General features: G+C 45.8%; 1 protein-coding gene across 1 annotated transcript in view; it reads left to right on the top strand.

The window, feature by feature from the left end:
* Positions 1-21,303, top strand: part of SIAH3 (siah E3 ubiquitin protein ligase family member 3) — a gene marked incomplete at its 3' end in the record, with an annotated part of 51,962 nt that extends 30,659 nt beyond the window's left edge. Inside the window, exon 2 of the mRNA XM_082007310.1 lies at positions 20,710-21,303. Within this exon, the coding sequence (XP_081863436.1) occupies positions 20,710-21,303 (594 nt within the window). The remainder of the gene's footprint in view (positions 1-20,709) is intronic.
* Between the last annotated feature and the right edge of the window lie 379 nt (positions 21,304-21,682).

Below are 21,682 nucleotides of genomic sequence, written 5' to 3'. Positions count from 1 at the left end.
CTGAAATCAGCATCATGCTAAGTGCACAGGAGTCTGCCATGGTGGCTGCTGTTGGGAGCGAACTGTCCTATCCACTTACCCTTTTGATTCAAGATCTCTTTGGTGGGCAATTTAGCTGTGGGCAGTGATGGAGGGAAAAGGGCCAAGCAAGTATATGGCTAACTGCTCCTTTGTCTGTATGAAGTCCAACGTGCAGCAGCTAGATTGCACTTCAAGGTAGGAATGGGAGGAACCCAGTGCAAGTGGGAAGTCCTGCTGGGCTCCACAATTCTGGCCCATAGCTCAAGCTTCTGTTGTCGTTGAGCTTTTCCCACATGTAATTCTAGAAAGAGCCCTGGTAAAGGCAGTGTTCATCTCATTATCAATTCAATTTTTGTGAAAGCCCTGCTAGGGCTCTTAATTTCTTGTGTTAAAACAACAAATGAGATGACCCAACTGCAATCTCTAATAGGTATCATGGGTCAGTAATCATTCATCTGTTATAGTGCCTTTCACCTGAAGGACAGAGATGAAAATTTGTCCTCCTAATGGCAAGAGCTGTAAATTAGTTTTATTTCACTGTTAAATCTAGAGGCCTGAAAATTAGGATGACCAGCCTTCAGCTGGGAAGAAAATGTGTCAGCTCGAGATTTTCTGCATTAGGCAAACAGGCAGCACATAATCACCCATTAAACAGTCACAGAGGCTGTTTCCTGACACCCTTTGCTACTCCAAGTCATGACTCTCCTGCTGCACTGAACGTAGTGAAACCTTTCAAGTCTGATGCCCAGTTCTGGGCCAGTGACCCCCAGCTCCGCTTCTAGCCATGGAAGAGAAGTGAACTTCTCCTGTAGGTGCTGCATGGTCATTTCATCTTTCCCTGAAGATGTTCAAAATAGGAATGATGAATTGCTCTGTGGAGGTATATCTTATCTTCATTATTAAAGGAGACCCAGGTGAGTAGCTCAGATTTGAACATGTTTATCTCCTTCCAGTACTTAAAGGGGGCTTATAAGAAAGATGGGGACAGACTTTTTAGCAGGGCCTGTTGCAAAAGAAAAAGGGGTACCCCAAGGGGTAGAACCCCTAGGGTTCTACCCTAGAAGAGGGTAGATTTAGACTAGATATGAGGAAGAAATTTTTCACAGTGAGGGTGGTGAAACACTGCAATAGGTTGCCCAGAGAGGTGGTAGATGCCCCACCCCTGGCAACATTCCAGGTCAGGTTGGACGGGGCTCTGAGCTACCTGCTCAAGTTGAAGATGTCCCTGCTCACTGCAGGGGGGTTGGACTAGATGGCCTTTAAAGGTCCCTTCCAACCCCAGCTGTTCTATGATTCTATGATCTTTTAGACATAGACATTTAGACAAGACAAATCTCTCCCAAAATTTATCCAGTGGTTTGTCATAGGTGTTTCTTCTTCTAAGGAATGCTATCCTCTTCCTTGAAATTTTGCAAGCCCTGTGGGTCTAAAAGATGTTATTCTGAGTTACCACGGACATGCTGTGGATTTGGAAATTGCAGGGTAAGCCATCACTGCATGCTTACAGGGTGGAAAGGAAAGAAATGAAGGGTTTTAAAGACAGATGGAAACTATGTTAACAGGGGCATGAAGGTGCCTAACAGCCTTCACTGAGCAAGAGCTGCTGGTGAAGTCTCAGAAACACTTGAGTGGCTCCTCCTGGGAGTGTGGGTGTCTTTCTTGCAGTAACTACATACGTAATTCATGCCTTTGGCCTGACAGGCTGCACAAAGCACCACGCAGCCATTCCCGCTTGTTAAGCCTGGTCCCAGAGGTCTACCCTGAGCTCTCCTAGCCCCATACAAACCAGGAGGGGATGTAATGCCCACCTTGACTGACTCAGCTTGTTACAGGGGTGTGCAGTTTCTTGCAGCAAAGCTGTGCTGTTCACTCCAGGGTCCCATCCCAACAAGGAGCAGGGACTGCAGGTGGGAGCTCGGCGGCCTGAGCCCTGGGCAGTGGAAGCTGTGCCGTCTCTCGCACGCATGCACCCTGGCCCAGGGAGCAGGCAGGCAGCACCGCAGTGGGAGAGGCGGGGAGCAGATCTTCCCTCGGTGTCCCATCCACGAGCCGCCACGCTTCCTCCCTCCAGCCCTGGCAGCCCTTTGGGAATAAGGAGAAAGGTTTGTCCTGGGAGAGAAAGGCTGAAACACCTTTAATGTGATGAAATGAGTGGTCTGTCATCTTGTTCAATAACATGTCACACAGAAAGCTCTATAAAAAGCTCTCTACAGTAAGCTGAAAGTTAAAAAAAAAAATATCCACCCTACTCTCAAATCCTCAAAACCCATAAGAGTATCAGAATAGGTGTACGATTATTCACTTTTATGATGTGCAAGGTATGGAGTATTGTACAGCCAGACGAGTTTATAAGAACATGTATTAAGCTGCCTGCATGGGGAGGCCCTGGCTGAAGTTACAACATAAAACCTTCCCACAGGACAAGTGGTGGCGGGGGGAGGCAGACGTTAAAGTGCAAACATGGCTTTGAATAAGAAACGTGGCCCCTCTGCCCCCTTTCTCCAATGCTACACTTGCACTGAAACAGGAATTTTTAGGATGGAGACCAGAGAGACTAGAGCCAACAGGGTAGTTGGACTAGATGACCTGAAAGGTCCTTTCCAACCTCAACCATTCTGTGAGCCTGTGATTCTATGCTCCCTCTTGCTCATGGCACATGAGCTCAGAGTGGAGGTCCCAGCAGGCTACAGGATGCCAGGGGCTTCCTTCCCAAAAAGGGCAGCGTGGAGACTGACTCAACCTCTCCTGGCTAGAGGAGACCATTTTGTCTCAGATCTGACGCATTTTGGCGGGACAAGTTGGAAAAAAAATGAACGTCATTGTTCTCTGTGCTCTGCTCCTTCTGCAGGCAGAGCACTGCAAACTCTGAGGCTGTCAATACCATACCTTTCCATAAGCATGAGTGTTAACTGAGAAGGTTGCTGTTGGGTTTTTTCCTTCAACAAAACCCTTTAAACTTTCACTCTATTAATAGAGATAATTTTCTTGCTGTAGGTGGAACATTGTCTTCTTTGGAAGGGAGGCTGAGCCTCCCTTTCTGTTCTTTCTTTCCACCTGCACCCTCCCCATGTGAAGAAAACTTCTAGAAGAACTATTCTCTGAGAGTTTAGAGGGGAGGAAGGAGAAGGAACAGGTTATGATTTGCACAAAATTAAAAGAAGTATTTGTGACACAAGCCAGATGTTACTACAGAAATGTCCCTTTCCTTACTGCAAATAATATACCAATGAAGCATCAGCATACATTACACAAACAAAAAAAAATTCCCCAGACTTGCAGTTTGTTTTTCATGCTCAAAGGTAATGGCTCACATTGGTTTTCTGGATTGTTTTGTGGTTTTTCCCCTTCCTTAAGGGGCACAATTTCAGCTGACAGTGGAATAATGATGAATTTTGGGTTGTCTTGTAACAGGGAGACTTTTTTCATTCAACACTGCACTCACGTTGCAAATACCCAGAGCAAGGGCAAGCTGAAAGTTCAGGGTTAAGTCACTAGCGGAGAAGGAGCAGGGACGTGTAGAAGAAAGGAGAGCTGCTCTGAGCCCAGCACAATTTATTTTCCCTTCTTCTCCTTCTAATGCTCCTGAAACCTGAGCATGACCCCCACCACACCAGGCCATTATGGATGGGTTTGAGATGCTCATCGCTCGCCAATACCAGCAGTGCCTCAGCAGGAGGGAGACAGGCGTGATTTTAGGCCACTCCTGCATTTCCGCAGACATGGCTTTCAGCAGGTCTTAACCAAAAATGAGTCGTGTTCCACGGCTCATACATTGCTCAGTGACTGCTACAGAGATGTAGGCTCAGGCGCAACCTATGAGACAGGACAGGGACCCAGCCTTGGCAGCATTGCTTGCCCTGTGCTACCTCCCTGCTCCACCGACGTGGCCCCAGCCCAGGGTCTGAACTCAGCTGTGACCTGCCTGGCGAAGGCTTAATTGCATATTACCCTGTGACAGTTGCAAGAGCAATGTGACATAGACCACAGAGCAAATCCTTGGCCAGGAGGTGTGTGTAGATGGGATCGTTTCCACCAAGAGAGATTGCAGGCTTGCTCAGCAATCACCACCTCATCTCCTCTCTCCTTCCAGCAGACCAGTAATGTCTGTGCCGTCCTTTGGCACTCCCGGGGTGCGTTCCTGGAAGAGCAGTTGGTGAGTTTAAATGTCATATAATTGTGATAGCTGGAGGTTGCCTGATGGAAGGGAAGCATTTCGATTGTCTTGGGGTGCATTTGGTCTAATTATCTCAGATGACACCAGCAAGCCTGCTACTCTTGGAGACATGCTGTTACTGTAGTAACTTGTAAATGAATATTGGATGATGAGTTATTAAAGCCAGTCTGAACTGCTAAGTTTATGAGCACAGTGGGCAATCCTTTCTTTTTTTTATTATTCTTTTCCATATTAATTTCTTTTTCAGTGTGAATGTTAAACACAAAATCAACAGGTCAGATATAGGGCTCTTGTGAACTCTGTCTCCCCTATCAGGCAGAGCAGATGCAGCTTGGAACTACTTTATCACTTTGCTTTTAATTAAAACCTCTAATGGTTTTGCACTTTGTTAACAGGCTGTATCCAAAATGCAAAGTGGATAAAGGATGAAGTGAATCTTCAGATAATTCTGCATTTTGGATTCTCTCTTTTTACATATGCAGGCCATTCACTACATCACCCAGAGCCACAACCAGCATTGCCTCATGAACGATCTGGTGATAAAGAGTGGCTACACCCTGCCCTTCATGGAGCAAGAGCTGATAGTATGTGCCTTTTGGCTTCTGATACTTGCTCTGTGTGGCCAAAGGGGATGGCATTCAGAGGCATCATCCTTGCTTAGAACAAAGTATAAAATCTTCTAATCCAAAGAAACAAGGGTAAACGTCTCTTTCAGTAGTTGCAACGCAACATCAAATACTCTGCACTATGGTTTGTTGTCACTGCATTGTGCCCTGCCCTAAAATGCAGCAAAGAGAATTCAAGTGGCAACTCCGGTCCCAAGGGCACATCCCACCCTCCAGCACGGTTTCTTCCAAATCCATAATGGCTCCAGAGTTTCTGTGAGGCTGGGTATTCTGCCAGGAGGAGATTCAAGGTCTCCCAGAACCAAATCAGAGAGGTAAATGGTCAGACTATCTCCAAATTACCAGCAGAGGAGGAAGACTGTGTTTCTGACCTGCAGCTGCCCACCCTTTCCACCTCTGTCACTGATGGTAGCTGTAGCTCAGGATCCGGGATCTGGATTTGTCCCTAGTAGCCATCTGTACTTCAGGGTAGCTCCTTATGACAGTGGCAGAATCTGTCTTCGCTCTCTCCACAGTCACAGTGGGGATGCCAGCTCCACCAAAACAGTCCCAGTTCAGCTCTTCTCTTGGGTGCCTCTGCAAAAGACTTAAATGGTACTGGCAAGAGCACCCTCATGGACTTCTTGAGGAACAGGAGCAGTTTATTGTCGTCTTCTATTGTTCCTCTTTGTTTTAAAAGCCCTTCAAAGTTTTCAGGAAGCCACTGTTTCTGTCAGGGGGTCCCAAACCCAAGTAACAGAGCAGAAAGGCAACATGGGTGAGGGTTACTGAGCACGGGTGCACGACAAACCTGCACTGAGCAAGAATGTTTTGGACACTATGTGACCGTGTTTGGTCCTATTTGGACTTGATGACCTTGAAGGTCTTTTCCAACCTTAACAATTCTGGGATTCTGTGATTCCCACAGTCATGGTCTCATACTGTGTTTACTCAAAGCCAGGATACCCTTTTTTCTGTTATTACAGATCTTAAATCTAAGATTCATCCTTGGTTAAGCCCTTGGACCAAACACAGGGAAATTACCCCAGAGGAGTTGATGTGTATCAACTTGCCAACCTGCCAGACCTCCACAGGTCCAGGTGTTTCCATTTCATCCATTTCACCTCCATGCTTTTCATTTATTTTGGCTAGCAAACAACTGTGTGAGATGCTCCACAGGAATTGCCCATGTACGTGCTTTTGCTTGTATCTATTCAACGTATTTTATTCCTCAAAGAAAGCACAGAAAGTGATCCCAGTTAAGATCCAGCAAACACAACAGCTAAACTGGGATCATTTGTCTGGGTGTCCATGACCCATCTGCAGCCTTGGCAGAGGGTCAGCGAGGCGGTGCATCTCCCTTCGGCCTGAAACACATGAAGTCTTGGTGTCCTCCCACCTGGGCTGGGAATGGTCCATCAAACTTGGTTTTAAAACAGGAGAGCTGGAGAGCATGACCTTGTTCCACCCTGTAGGTGTCTACAGCTGAGTGTCTCTCAGAAAGCATCTATGAGACTGAAATGCTTTAGTATGTTTATATTTCATTATAATTACATTGTTTTCAATATATTGAAGAATGTCAAGTTTCTTTATGCTTTTTTGCTTGCACTTCAAGACTGCATGACAGCTTAACACTGAAAAGTCTGATTTTTTAAAAGCAAGCAAGGGGTTTTAATTTGAAAATAATGTCTTTCTTTCCATCTGGGATGAATTTAAAATGCTGTAACATGGTTTTGCTACATCTAGAACTACCACAAAGAACAATTTTATTTTTTTCCAAAATAATTCTAGAAATATGTGGCCTCATCTAAAATTCAGGGTCCTCTGATACAATGAAGTGTGGTGCTACAGTGCAGTCATGTACTAAAGCAGCATTTTCTCTGCATACTCAGTGGTATGCAATTAGCATGAGGACAGCCATTAACACATCCCGTGCACTGTGTCATCAAGTCACGCCTGATTATGTTGCAAAGTGAGATTAGCAAAATGAGCTTGAAGTTGTCCTCTTGCTGCCATTTGATAGTAGGGAAAACAAATCCTTCCACTGCCAAAGATGCAACTAATATTCAGTACTCAAGAAATTCAACTGATGCATTCATAATGAATAGGATTTTGTGTAATTAAAATTTTAAATAGATCCCCAACATGAGCCCTGGCTTGGACTTCGTAATTTCAGATATGGAAGTACAGCTTTTAACAAAATAGGTTGAGGTTTTGGGGTTTTTTTCTTCCTTCCTTCTCTTTTCTTTCATCTGAGAAATTTACAAAATCTCATTAGCATACTAAAAAATAGCAGAAGAGAAATTAAATGAAGACCAGGATTAAAAGACTCACTAGTTTCTTTATGTCACCTTTATAGTTCTTTTGAGCATCTGTCCCTGTGTGGTGGGTGTAAGTAACGTGGAGGTGGGTATTAGTGGGTGGCAAAGCTTTTATGAGGCAGAAAGAAGCTGGGAATTAGAAAATTATTGGAGGCAGTTTCCATACAGATGAGAAGAAGCAATCAGACCCTGAGAAGCCAGGGAAGAGGAGGAAGTCAGTAAGAAAACTGAATAAATGGCACATTTCACTGGCAAAGAAAATGCTGATTTGTTTCAACAGAAACCCTGAAAGTTGCCATGAAGCTCTCGCCCAAAGCATCCCAAAGCTGCAGGCCCGGGTCTCTCCTTGCCTGCAGAAATCTTTAAGTCAAAGCCAAAAAATCCACCAAGTTCTCATGGCATATTTCCAGGTTGATCGCCTACCCATGGGGTGACTGCATCCCTTGTTGTCCCTTGCAGGGTGGTAAAGGAGATGAGAATAGTCATGGCACATTAGCAAGGAGGTCCTGGAGCTGGGAGCAAGACCACGTTGCCCTGGAGAGCTGAGTCCACTCACGCCTTTGCCTGGAAAGCCCTGTATGATATGGGGGACTCATTTACAGCAAGCTGCTCATGGATGGCTTCTAGTCAGTCCATCTCTGCTACCAAGTTGCTCAGCCTGAAGCTTTAGACCTGGCTTGTGGATAGTTTAATCACTTGTAGCTGCATCTGAGGTTAATGGAGGCTGGGTTTTGACAATATCAAGTGCTCTAGGAGGCAATTCTACTATGAAAGATCAGGGGCTGTGTGATATAAGCTGGGCAACAAAATATGGCCAATATACTTGGGTCTTTAATCTCTCTGTGCCTAAACACCTGGACCCTAAACTGGGAAATAATATTGCAGTTGCACTTCAGCTCAACATCACAGGTATCAGCTGACAGATGCCTGTGATGCACCCAGCCAGCCACAGCAATGAGCCTCATAGAAGAAAAAATACATGACAAAACCAACTCCTTTCAGAGGCACTTTAAAAAAAAAAAAAAAAAAATCCAGTCTCAAATTTGGGACTATTTTCACAAGGACAGCAAAAATAAGCTCATCATCAAAATGCATGAGCACCATCCCCCTCCAAGTCCCACCATTTTTTAAAGAAAAAAGGTACCAGGATAGTTTAACCTGGACAAAGCAACGTGGTTTTCCCCACTGCATTATTCTCAGAAACATTTGAAACAGACCTGTAAGTTTCATGAGTCTATATTAAATATGTGTGTTTGCATAAGTGCATATATAATTTAATACATATTTTAAAGTCAGCCTGAATCAGGTGTTATCCCAAACTACGTGAGTTTTACAAAGTTGTACACAGTAGGACAGTGGACCTCGGGGTGGGGTCAGCCGTAGCAGGAGGCCGCGCTGGCATAGGTGGTGGGTTTGTAACGGGGTGCGAACACAGCCCCGCTCGACCCCCGGCTCCCGCTGAAGGTCACAGCTACCGTGAACATGCCTGGCTCCTAGCAAGCGTCCTGCAACCCGGCCAAGAAAGCTGTGGCTGAGGAAGAAAGAGTTTGGATCCACAGAGGGAACAGGTACGGGTTCCCCCTCGGGAAGAGGGTTAGGTCGCAGTGCCTCGGGGTGTGCTAAAGCTGGAGCACGGTAGCGAGGGAGCACTGTCTCTGGTTCAGGCTGGCTGGCATGTCTGGTGGCTTTATTTTCGTCTCTGCCATTTTCTGTGTGAGCCTGCTCAGAAGCTCTACTGTGATGGCCATCAGACTACGCCACTGACTTCCCCAAGCAAATAGCCCGGCCCACGGGTGAATTAACGAGTGTTTGCAAAGTGTGTGACCACTGGATAAAATGCAGCTGCACAGGGGTGAGGTGTCTAGAAAAGGATGATCATTCACAACATCTACTTTGTTGTCAGAAACCCTTGTAGACCGGTGTCCTGGTTTCAGCTGGGATAGAGTTAATTTTCTTCATAGAAGCTAGTGTTTTGGATTTGGGATGAGAAAGTGTTGATAACACACTGATGTGTTTAGCTGTTGCTGAGCAGTCAGGGACTGTCCAGCTTCCCATGCTCTGGCCGGCCAGCGAGCAGGCGGGGGGTGCTCGGGGAGCTGGGGGGGGCACAGCCAGCACAGCTGACCCAGCTGGGCAAAGGGATATTCCATACCATACGGCGTCATGCCCAGTATATAAATGGGGGGAGTTGGCTGGGGAGGGGCCGCGGCTCAGGCATCGGTCAGCGGGTGGTGAGAAATTGTGCTGTGCACCACTCGTTTTGTATATTTTTTTTTCCTCTCTCTCCTATTAAACTATCTTTATCTCAACCCACAGGTTTTACCCTTTTTCTTTTCCAATTCTCTCCCCCATCCTACTGTGGGGAGGAGGGTGAATGAACGGCTGTGTGGTTTTTTTGGCTACCTGTCGGGTTAAACCTTTTTGGTGCCCAAAGTGGGGCTCCACAGGTTGAGATAACGACAAAACTGACTAGAGGGTGTTAGAACAAATTTGTTATAAGCATTCATTATATTAGTTTGATAGTCGCTGGTCACAATGTTTATTCACTTGCTTTCAAAGTTCTCGCGCTTGTTCTCAGAGGTGTGTTCTGTGACACTGTACTTGCTGTATGTGTTTCTGGTTGTGCTGTTTCTCATCTCTGGGAACTGGGTCAAGGTTGTTGTTGTGCCGTACTTTGTAACGGTGGCTTATGATATGATAAAATGGCTAGTCGTGACAGTAATCTGGTATCTGTACTCAGCATTGCCATCATCTCTGTACTTCAGGAGCCATCTCTTAGAAACTATTAATAATTACACTTTTTACCTTTTCTCCTCGGAGAGACAAGCTACGGGGGAGACACCTTCCTTCACCTTCCCCTTCTCCTCCACCCCAGTTACAACAGCTCTTGTGAATTTCCAGTATCCTTGGGATCTTATAAGCATGCTCTTATTGCTAAGTCTTCTGAGTGTGTTTCAAGTCTTGTTTAAAGTTAAACAATTATTTAAAAATACCACCCCTGAAACGGGCACCGTGGCTACTCAAACCCCTGCAACAGGCACTGCAGCTATTCCAGCCCCAGCAACAGGCCCTGTGGCCACTCAGACTCCGGTGGCAGGCACTGCGGCTACTCCAACCCCAGCAAGAGATGCTGTAGATGAACCAGGGTTAACCACCCAATCTCTATCCCTGAGTCAACTGCGAGATATGCGAAAAGACTTCAGTCGTCATCCAGGCGAGCACATTGTGGCCTGGCTGCTCTGATGCCGGGATAACTGGGTTAGTAGCCTGGAATTAGAGGGCAGGGAGGCCAAGCAGCTGGGATCCCTGTCTAGGGAAGGGGGCACTGACAAGGCAATTGGGAAAAAGACACAAACCCTCAATTTCTGGAGGTGATTCGTGTATGGCGCAAAGAAAAATTGTTCCTTCAAGGAAGATGTCCTATGTCACCCAGGCAAATGGACATACCTTGGAGAGAGGTATCCAGTACCTGAGGGAATTAGTTGTGCTGGAGGTGATTTATAATGACCCAGACAACACAGATCCAGATGAAGTCCAGTGCACATGATCCATGTGGCGGAAGTTTATATGGAGCGCACCATCATCTTATGCCAGCTCGTTAGCAGTAATGACCTGGAAAGACAGAGATGGACCAACGGTGGATGAATTGGCTGACCAACTCTGGCAAAACGAAGAAAATCTCTCCTCCTCCCTATGGGCCTGCATCTCGGCTGTGGAGAAACTGCCACATATGTTGGCCAAGAAACTGTCCCAGGAGTTTCAGTGATTCAAAGATGCTATGATCTGCTCCCCACCTGTATGGACCAGTATCTCAGCTGTTAGGAATAAGTGCTCAAGAGAGAGGATATAGGGGATACACACCTCGGGCCACACTGAGGTTTTATCTGCATGACCACGGAGAGGTCATGAGAAAGTGGGATAGAAAATCTACCTCGACCTTAGAGGTCCGCGTACATGAGTTGCAAGGAGAAACAATCACAAAAGGGAGTTCTTCCAGGAAAATTTCTGCTCTGGTTTCCAGTGAGCAGTTTCACAGACAGAGTAGAAGAGCTGGTCTGACTTCCAGTCTTAATAGAGGGACTTCTGATTCATATTTACGAGAAGTGGCTAACGAGTACTATGACCAGGACTAGAGGGGCCCTGCCTCCAGACAGGCAGAGGAAAGGGATAACAGAGTTTATTGGACTGTGTGGCACGTCAGACCCACAGGAGTATAAGGCTCTAGTGGACACCAGTGCACAGTGAACCCTAAAGCCATCAAGCTATAAAGGGGCAGAACCCATCTGTATTTCTGGAGTGATGGGGGGATCCCAACAGCTGACTGTACTGGAGGCCGAAGTGAGCCTAACTGGGAATGAGTGGCAGAAGCACCCCATTGTGACTGGCCCAGGGGCTCCGTGCATCCTGGGCATAGACTGCCTCCGGAGACGGTATTTCAAGGACCCAAAAGCGTACCGGTGGGCTTTTGGTATAGCTGCCTTGGAGACGGAAGAAATTAAACAGCTGTCCACTTTGCTTGGTCTCTCGGAGGACCCTTCTGTTGTGGGGTTGCTGAGGGTTGAAGAACAACAGGTGCCGATTGCTACCACAACAGTGCACCGGTGACAATATCGCACCAACAGAGACTCCCTGATCCCCATCCACGAGCTGATTTGTTGGCTGGAGAGTCAAGGAGTGATCGGCAAGATCTGCTCACCCTTTAACAGCCCCATACGGACAGTGCAAAAGTCTAATGGAGAGTAGAGACTGACAGTAGACTATCGTGGCCTGAATGAAGTCACACCGCCACTGAGTGCTGCCGTGCCAGACATGCTAGAATCTCAATATGAACTGGAGTCAAAGGCAGCCAAGTGGTATGACACAACTAATATCACTAACACATTTTTCTCAATGCCCTTGGCAGTGAAGTGCTGGCCACAGTTTGCTTGCACTTGGAGGGGTGTCCAATACACCTGGAACCGACTGCCCCAGGGGTGGAAACACAGCCCTACCATTTGCCATGGGCTGATCCAGACTGCACTGGAACAGGGTGAAGTTCTGGAACACCTGCAATACATCTATGACATCATCATCTGAGGCAACACAGCAGAAGAAATTTTTGAGAAAGGGAAGAAAAGAATCCAAATCCTTTCGAAAGCCAGTTTTGCCATAAAACAAAGTAAAGTCAAGGGACCTGCACAGGAGATCCAGTTTTTAGGAATAAAATGGCAAGAATGATGTCATCATATCCCAACGGATGTGATCAACAAAATAACAGCTACGTCTCCACCAACTAGCCCAAAGGAAACACAAGCTTTTTTGGGTGTTGTGGGTTTCTGGAGAATGCATATTCCAAGTTACAGTCTGTTTGTAAGCCCCCTTTATCAAGTGACCTGGAAGAAGAACTATTTTAAATGGGGCCCTGAGCAACAACAAGCCTTCGAACAAATTAAACAGGGGATAGTTCATGCCGTAGCCCTCGGGCCAGTCCGGGCAGGACAAGGTATTAAAAACGTGCTCTACACTGCAGCTGGGGAGAATGGCCCTACCTGGAGTCTCTGGCAGAAAGCACCGGGGGATACTCAAGGTCGGCCCTTAGGGTTTTTGGAGTTGGGGATACAGAGGATCTAAGGCCTGCTATACTCACAAACAATCACAGAATCATTAAAGTTGGAAAAGACTTTTAAGATCATCAAGTCCAACCATCAACCCAACACCACCATGCCCACTAAACCATGTCCCAAAGTGCCACGTCCACATGTTTTTTGAACACTTCCAGTGATGGTGACTCCAGCGCCTCCCTGGGCAGCCTGTTCCAATGTCTGACCACCCTCTCGGTGAAGAAATTTTTCCTAATATCTAATCTAAACCTCCCCTGGTGCAACTTGAGGCCATTTCCTCTGGTTCTATCGCTAGTTACTTGGGAGAAGAGACAAGACCCACGTCACCACAACCCTCTTTCAGGTAGTTGTAGAGAGCGATAAGGTCTCCCCTAAGAACTGAAAAAGAAACATTGGCAGCATATGAAGGAGTTTGAGCTGCCTCAGAAATGGTTGGTACTGAAGCACAGCTCCTCCTGGCACCCCAGCTGCCAATGCTGGGCTGGATGTTCAAAGGGAGGGTCCTCTTTGCACACCATGCAACTGATGCTACATGGAGTAAGTGGGTCACACTTATCACACATTCAAGTGGGCTTGAATAGGAATCCCCAATCGCCCAGCAATCTTGGAAGTGATCACGGACTGGGCAGAAGGCAAAGATTTGAGAATATCACCAGAAGAGGAGGTGGCATGTGCTGAAGAGCCCCCACCGTATAATAAACTACCAGAAAATGAAAAGCAATATACCCTGTTCACTAATGGGTCCTGTCATACTGTAGGTAAACACTGAGGGTGGAAATTTGTTATATGGAGCCCTATACAACCAGTCGCAGAAGCTGCTGAAGGACAAGGTGAATCGAGTCAGTTTGCAGAGGTGAAAGCCATCCAGCTGGCTTTAGATATTGCTGAATGAGAAAAGTGACCAGTGCTTTATCTCTATACTGACTTTTGGATGGTGGCAAATGCTCTGTGGGGGTGGCTACAGCAGTGGAAGCAGAGTAACCGGCAGTGCAGGGGTAAAACCATCTGGGCTGCTCAATTATGGCAAGATATTGCTGCCTGGGTAGAGAACCTGGTTGTAAAAGTACGTCATGTAGATGCCCACATACCCAGGAGTTGGGCCACTGAAGAACATCAAAACAACCAGCAGGTGGATCAGGCTGCTAAGATTGAAGTGGCTCATTTATAGCTCAGTGGGCCCATGACACCTCAGGCCTTCAAGGAAGAGATGCAACATATCAATTGGCTTGTGGTCGACGGGTAGACTCGACCATGGACACTATTGCACCGGTTATCCATGAATGTGAAACCTGTGCTGCAATCAAATAAGCCAAGTGGTTAAAGCCTCGTTGGTATGAAGGACGATGGTTGAAATATAAATATGGGGAGGCCTGGCAGATTGACTATATCACACTCCCACAAACTCGCCAAGGCAAGCGTTATGTGCTCACAATGGTGGAAACAACCAGCGGATGGCTGGAAACATATCCCGTGCCCCATTCCACCGCCCGGAACACTATCCTGGGCCTTGAAAAGCAAGTCTTATGGCGACATGGCACCCCTGAAAGAATTGAGTTGGACAATGGGACTCATTTCCGAAACAACCTCATAGACACCTGGGCCAAAGAGCATGGCATTGAGTGGGTATATCACATCCCCTATCACGCACCAGCTTCCGGAAAGATTGAACGATACAACGGACTGTTAAGACCACACTGAGAGCAATGGGTGACGGGACATTCAAACATTGGGATAAACATTTAGCCAAAGCCACCTGGTCAGTCAACACTAGGGGATCTGTCAATTGAGCTGGCCCTGCTCAGTCAAAACTCTTAGCTACTGTAGAAGGGGATAAAGTCCCAGTGGTGCATGTAAAAAATATGCTGGGGAAGACAGTCTGGGTTATTCCTGCCTTGAGCAAGGGCAAACCCATTCGTGGGATTGCTTTTGCTCAAAAACCTGAGTGCACATGGTGGGTGGTGCAGGAGGGTGGGGAAGTCTGATGTGTACCTCAAGGAGAGTTGATTTTTGGGAAGAAAAGCCAATGATCTGAATTATATGATGTTGATTGCTATATAATACTGTGTGTCATCACTACTATGATCACTATATGCCATATTAATGGCATTATAGTAAGAATCACCCAGATTAATGAAGCCAAACAAAGAACAGGGGTGAACCAAGACTGGCCTCAGCATACAACAATCCAACACCACACACCATTTCTCCTGCCCTAAAAGACTGTTATGTCAGATGGACACCAAAGTCATGGATTAAATGAACTCAGTGGACTTTTTACAGGCATTTTACAGGGGTGGTCCATAGACTAAGGGAATAATATCTGTGTATTATATCAAAGGATGGGAAGGGGGGTGGTGGTTAATGAGGTTGTGTTGGATAGTGTGGTACCTGAGCATGATGTAAATGGTATGGAATAAGGCATGGACACTGTCCTGGTTTCAGCTGGGATAGAGTTAATTTTCTTCACAGAAGCTAGTATGAGGCTATGTTTTGGGTTTGGGATGAAAAAAATGTTGATAACACACTGATGTTTTTAGCTGTTGCTGAGCAGTGAAGAACTTTTCAGTTTCCCATGCTCTGGCCGGCCAGCGAGCAGGCGGGGGGTGCTCGGGGAGCTGGGGGGGGCACAGCCAGCACAGCTGACCCAGGCTGGGCAAAGCGATATTCCATACCATACGACTTCATGCCCAGTATATAAACAGGGGGAGTTGGCTAGGGAGGAGCCACGGCTCAGGGACTGGCTGGGCATCAGTCAGCAGGTGGTGAGCAACTGTGCTGTGCATCACTTGTTTTGTGTATTCTTTTATCTTTATTATTATCATTATTATTATTCTTTTTATTTTCCCTGTCCTGTTAAACTGGCTTTATCTCAACTCGTGAGTTTTACCCTTTTTCTTTTCTGATTCTCTCCTCATCCTGCTGTGGGGGGGAAGGTAAGTGAACGGCTGTGTGGTTGTTTTGGCTACCTGTCGGGTTAAACCACAACAACTGAGCAGCAAATGAGTCTGTGTCCTCATTCCTTGGGGTGTTCTCCTCGGCACACACTGCACTGTTCATGGACATGTAAAAGGCTGATTTTTTGCACAGTATATGCATTACTGTAAGTAAAAGTATGAATGAGGCATCCAGGCTCCCAGTATAACACTGGGGAACACTGGAAAATGCAGAAAGGTGATATTTAACCTTCACTCTGAAGACCTGAGCAACATTTATTCTTCTACAATGTGGCTGTGCTACTCGCCCTCCTTTTACCTCGGATCATGAGGATCTGGGTCCTCTCCCATGGGGTGAGAGGCCTGGATTCAATCCTCCCTCAACCCTGAGAGGTTTGCATCGAGCAAGTTCCCCATTTACAAGTCAAGACTGCAATTGCAAGGCATTCAGCTGCTCAGGGCAGCAGCCAACTTTGCGCTCCCGTTCGAAGCTGTTACCAACGTGCAACAGAGAAGCAGGACTTGAGCGATCATGGTATAGCATGGGTGCATGCACCCCACGGGGCCGGGAGCTTAGCCAGCAGGGGTGCAGTGTGGATTGCTGCCTCTGTTTCCACTATTTTTACCATAGTTGACCTAAAGTCTTTGTTAGTTAAAACACAAAAGGTCCCCCAGAGCATGAGGAGCAATAACAAAGCCTTCTCTCCTGGGTGGGCACCTCAGCTTTGCAGCTGCAGACTCAGAGGTATGCTTGTGTCTTCTCTACCTCTTGGAGGTCTTGGAGATCTATGCCTCTTGGATCTACCCTTTGACCTTCCCCTGGATTTTCTGCCAAGTCACTGGTGACTGGTGATAGGGAGCCTCATGTGAACAGGCATCCATTTGTCTCTCCACAGACTGCGTTGTCCCCAGTGCAGCAGGAGAAGAGCATAGTGGTACAGCCCTCTCCGGACCGAATTAGAGGTGCCCTTCTGCTGCTTGTCTAGATACCAGTAAAACCTCTGTGGGTCTGCCCCAAGGACGGGTTTGGTCCTGGCTGTGTGTAGAGAGCAGTGCCCTGGGGATGTTCCTTCAGCATCTCTTGAGATGAAGTGAATTGCACTCTGCATGGGCTGTGAAAGGAGCTGATGTTCTTCGGAGTTAGCCACCTACTCCTCAGACATCACAGCTGGAAGAGATGAGTCACATCTACAGCAGTTTGTTGGGTTTTTAGCAGAAAGGCTGGGGTAGGACCCAGAACCCCTCTGTCCAGGGTCCTAATATAACCTTTCTTTTTTTTTTCCCTAAGAAAAGCACCATGCATTTATAAATTCCCCTTTGCCAGATGACTTGTTCCTAAGGAGACTTACATTGTAATAAGCTGCATCATTAAAAAGAAATTTTTCTGTGAGCAGCAGAGCCTGGTTTCCTGCGGTTTGGTGTCTCGTGGTGGGATTATCTCACGTCTAATGAGGAGCTCTCTGGCTGAAGCCGTTTCTCCTGTTCATAAAGACGCTGTCTCGTGTGGGTTCTCTGGTGCCTGTAATACATTTGGAATCAAACTGCCATTGTTTAGGTTCTCTCCTATCTGACAATGTAATGTTGCCCACGTGGCAAGTTGCTCCTCCCTGGAGATGTGAAAGGGTCATACTTCTTTACCCTGCTGCCTCTTCTCACAAAACTGGTAGGAAATTAAAGCCTTTGAGACTCCTATCACACAGTTAAATTTGACTGAAATCAGCCAACAGGCTAAAAGATAATTGATAATAATACTGGACTGACACAACAATACAATAAACCTAATTTTATTAGGTAATCGGGCAATAAATGATGGAAAGTAAATACTGGAGCAGATTAAACACGGAAAAAATGTTCATAAATATTTATTCAAGCATTTAAATGCACTCAAGGTGACCATTTTATGCCTGTTTTGCATTTCAATTTTAGAGGTTCGATTCACAGCCTGAAAGACCAACAAGGGCACAGTCACCCCAATAGTTACACTCATACCCAAAAGTAAAAATAAATAATAGTTTTCTGTGAGACTTTTTTTCAGAGGCTAGGAGTTTTTAAATGTTTCCTTCAGAATATTACAAAATTTAGAATTTAGAAACAGGAATGTTGAATAATTCAGAAACCAGATTTTGAAGATGATTCTCACCTAGTCAGAGAATAAAAATAGATCATGTGGTGTGTGCTGGATTTCCAGAATTTTCAATAAACTTGAAGTGAATGAAGTCAGACCAAAAATCCTTTGCTGAAGTGATTCATGGAAATGTTTCAAAAATGCGAGATGTGAAAGAGAATTCTCAATTAATTGCACACACACACACAAAAATCACAACTGAAGGACAGAAAGATACGTTGAATAAACTGCTTATTGTAATTTACTTTTCCAGTTCCTGAGCCATAGAAATGTGCTTGTCATAAAGTGATTTTTGGAGATACTTGTATTTTCTTACTTTGGATACAGTTTAGATGGATGAGCTACCATTGCTCTCCATGCTTATCAAATTAGGAGAATGCATTTCTAAATTCAATTACATCCTCAGTGGAGATGATTTCTCAGACTCTGGTAATCTTTGGAGAGGAATTATACACAGTCTATAAACCTTCACATTTCAAAACCTAATTTTGAATGTTATTCAAGAGGTTAATTTAAGATTCATCTTCTTAAAGAGGAGTTAAAAAAAACTGATAGAAGGCTGGAACTTGCAGAGTGGTTGAGAGGTTTATCAGCATGTGAGTATGAGTTCATTAGTTTTAATTAGTATAATCACTAATGTTGCATTAACAGTTTGGTGAGAGAAAGTAATTGCTCACACCCACTGTATTAGATTGGAAGATTAGAATTCATTTTATGAGGCAATTAGCATTTCAGGGATTTTTTTAAAAGGCTTTTACGGTCTGCCATAGCAGTAGCCTCCTTCGCCAAAAAGGGTTTAAATTAACCATACCTTTCATCCTAATGGGATGCAAAAATTAATATATAATTAAGTGTGAACCAGCAATCCCACCATGATAAGCAGGCAGCTAAAGCCACAAATGTCAATTAGTTTATAATGACCTGTTTTATCTCCCAGACAATGATAGTCATTTATCTGTCCTCAATTCATTATCTTCTTGGAAAGTTTATATTCTTGAATTTTATACAGCAAAACAAATAAAATATGAGGATACGAAAAGTCGAACAGTACTATCAAAGTAATAATTCTCTAAAGAAAAAGCTCCGAGGCTCAATAATAGGGCTTAAGTAGTCAATTATTCCTCATATCAAATGTCAGAGGAAGAAGAAATGGCTCCCTTTGACACTCAGCGCCTCGGGAAGAACCATGAATTTCACAGCAGTGGCAATCACAACCCTGATCTGCTCATCACACCCCTCGGCAGCTACCGACAAAATGAGAATGGAGATCCAGGACTTTGTCATCCTGGTCGGCAAGGAAGCGCTGGTCATATGAGAGCTGGGTACAGTTGATCCAAGTCATGGCCTTCCAAAACACCCTGGAAAGCAAAAGTGCAAGTTCTGGTGGGAAAAACTGCAGTCAGAATGCTTAATCTCACTTCAAGGCTGTAATGAAAGGCATCACGGCATCCATAGAGTGATGAGAAAATGCACTAATTGCAACGTGTCTGTCACCTATTTTACAGGATTATGCTCCTGGTTAAAGCAAATCTCTGCCCAAAAATGGCTGAATAAAGCCCCAATCTGCTATGACTTAGATGTGACATGGAGGAGAACAACTCTTAGGTGTTAGAACTGTATCGTTATTCCTATGATATTGGATACGTATCTTAAAATGAGCAGACATGGGGCAGTATCTGGGTGATTATGTGAATCTTCCTGAAACATATGTTAAAGCAAAATGTACACGCGTGTGTGTGTATATACGTACTCTTAATTCTTATACTGCTTATAAGCATCTCCAAAGGAGTTCAGAGGGAGGCAATGTCCTCCTACATTTAAGCATACAAAATTGAGGTACAACTAGGCCGATTGGATCTCAGCCCTTAGTCACTCTGACGGCAGCCGGTGCCACCTTCAGGAGGTTAATTACTTCACCTAAGATCCGAATCTGCCACTGGCAAGGGCTGCCTCCCTCTATTGACTGCAAAGGCAGTCCAATGCAACCAGGCTTCTGTCTCGGGTGGCTGAAGTAAATGCTTAAAATTGGGTAGGATGAATCATGACCAGCATGCCTGTGCCTTAGGGTTTGTCTATGCACAGAGTTATTGCAGAGAGCCATTACTCTTCCTGAAGAGCATTACTTGTGGATACACTTTTGGCTGAATAAGACTTACTCATTTCTCTTCCACAACATCCACTTGACAGAAGCAGAGCGGTTTGCTTCCTGGTCCTCACAGGGAATCTTTCTGCAAGAGCTGCTGCCTTCTCAGGTAGCTGCCTTACCTTAATCCAAATTTACTTCAGTATAAAAATGCCCTAAATTTGCCATCCATCCACCTTTGAGAGCCATTTAAGATTTATGGAGGTAAACGTATCAATTAAGCACAAATACATTGACACACACACAAAAAAACCCGCATCATATACAATAAAAACTGACTTTTATTTCACAAATTATGGGTGTTATAAAGCATATTGTTCCAGGAGAAATGCCTGTATTCGCCAGTGTGTTTCATTAAAGAATAATAAAGGCATACATATTTCATTTCCTTGTTCTGAGCTGCAAGAGCCTTAACTATATAAAATGTCCCATGCTGTCCTTGCTTTGTTGGGCTTTTTTTTTCTTTTTAATCAGATTTTTCCCCCCAAACTAATGAAATTGTTCTTTAAACACATACATCACTTTCATTTGAAGTGACTTGTGGCTCAAACCGTTTCTCTCTTCACCTGGAGAACAAGGCAACTGCCAGCACCTTTTGCTGTGCAGATCCAGGTCTGGATTGCCGCCGATCTCAGCCTGGTTTCAGCAGTGCTGAGCTCCTGGTGTTCCCACTGGTGCTGTTTTAGGTGGGGTATTAGGTGGCTGGTGTCTGCGGGGTCTGCATCTTGCGTATCTGCACTGGTTCCGGGTCTACCTGCTGTCACGTGTCATTTCTCTCTTCTCGTAGTATGCACCAACCCGCTGTGCAGCCGCCCAGACGTCCACAGAGCAAGGCGTCCTTCCTCCCTGCCATCACCATGAAGCAGTGCACGACCCCCAGCTGGTTCCCTGCACATGCCCGCTCTTCTCCTGCCCATGGGAAGGGCACCTGGAGGTGGTGGTGTCCCACCTGAGGCAGACCCACCGCATCAATATCCTTCAGGGGGCAGAGATTGTCTTCCTGGCCACGGACATGCACCTGCCCGCACCCACAGACTGGATCATCATGCACTCTTGCCTTGGCCACCAGTTTTTGCTGGTCCTCAGGAAGCAGGAGAAGTATGAAGGCCACCCCCAGTTCTTTGCTACAATGATGCTGATCGGCACACCAACCCAAGCCGACAACTTCACCTACCGGCTCGAGCTCAACAGGAACCAGAGGCGCCTCAAGTGGGAGGCGACCCCCAGGTCGGTACTGGAGTGTGTTGACTCTGTCATTTCGGACGGGGATTGCCTTGTGCTGAACACTTCCCTTGCTCAGCTCTTTTCCGACAATGGAAGCCTAGCGATAGGAATTGCAATAACCACCAGCAAAGTTCACAACACTGAAGCTGAAATGTGAGGGGGAAGAGGAAGAGGAGGAGGAGGAGGAACAGCAACAATGGTGCTCTATCTGCCTTGTGAGAGCCAGAACTTGTGGACTTTTTGGGGGGGTCTCAGGTCTTTTATGGTATTTAGTACTTGTCCACAGCGGGCATTATGTAGACATCTTGTGGTTACGGTCTGTGTGTAATGTATTTACCATTTTGTTAATACAATTTTATGAGAAATTTTAAAGAGGCTAATCAGTTTATTGTCGCCCTCCAGCAACACTGCAAACAACACTTTCTCCTGGAAGGTGCACCCAGGGTGACTCATAGAAACCTTCGGTCTGAGCACATTATGCAAATGTATTTCCTTCACTGTCTGCCTAATTGGCTGGTATTAAGGAGGCCCCTGTG

This window comes from Phaethon aethereus (assembly GCF_964289735.1).
Source record: "Phaethon aethereus genome assembly, chromosome: 1".
In the NCBI taxonomy this organism is placed as follows: Eukaryota; Metazoa; Chordata; class Aves; order Phaethontiformes; family Phaethontidae; genus Phaethon; species Phaethon aethereus.
Note: the sequence above shows the minus strand (reverse complement) of the source record. Positions and strands in the feature narration are given on the sequence as shown.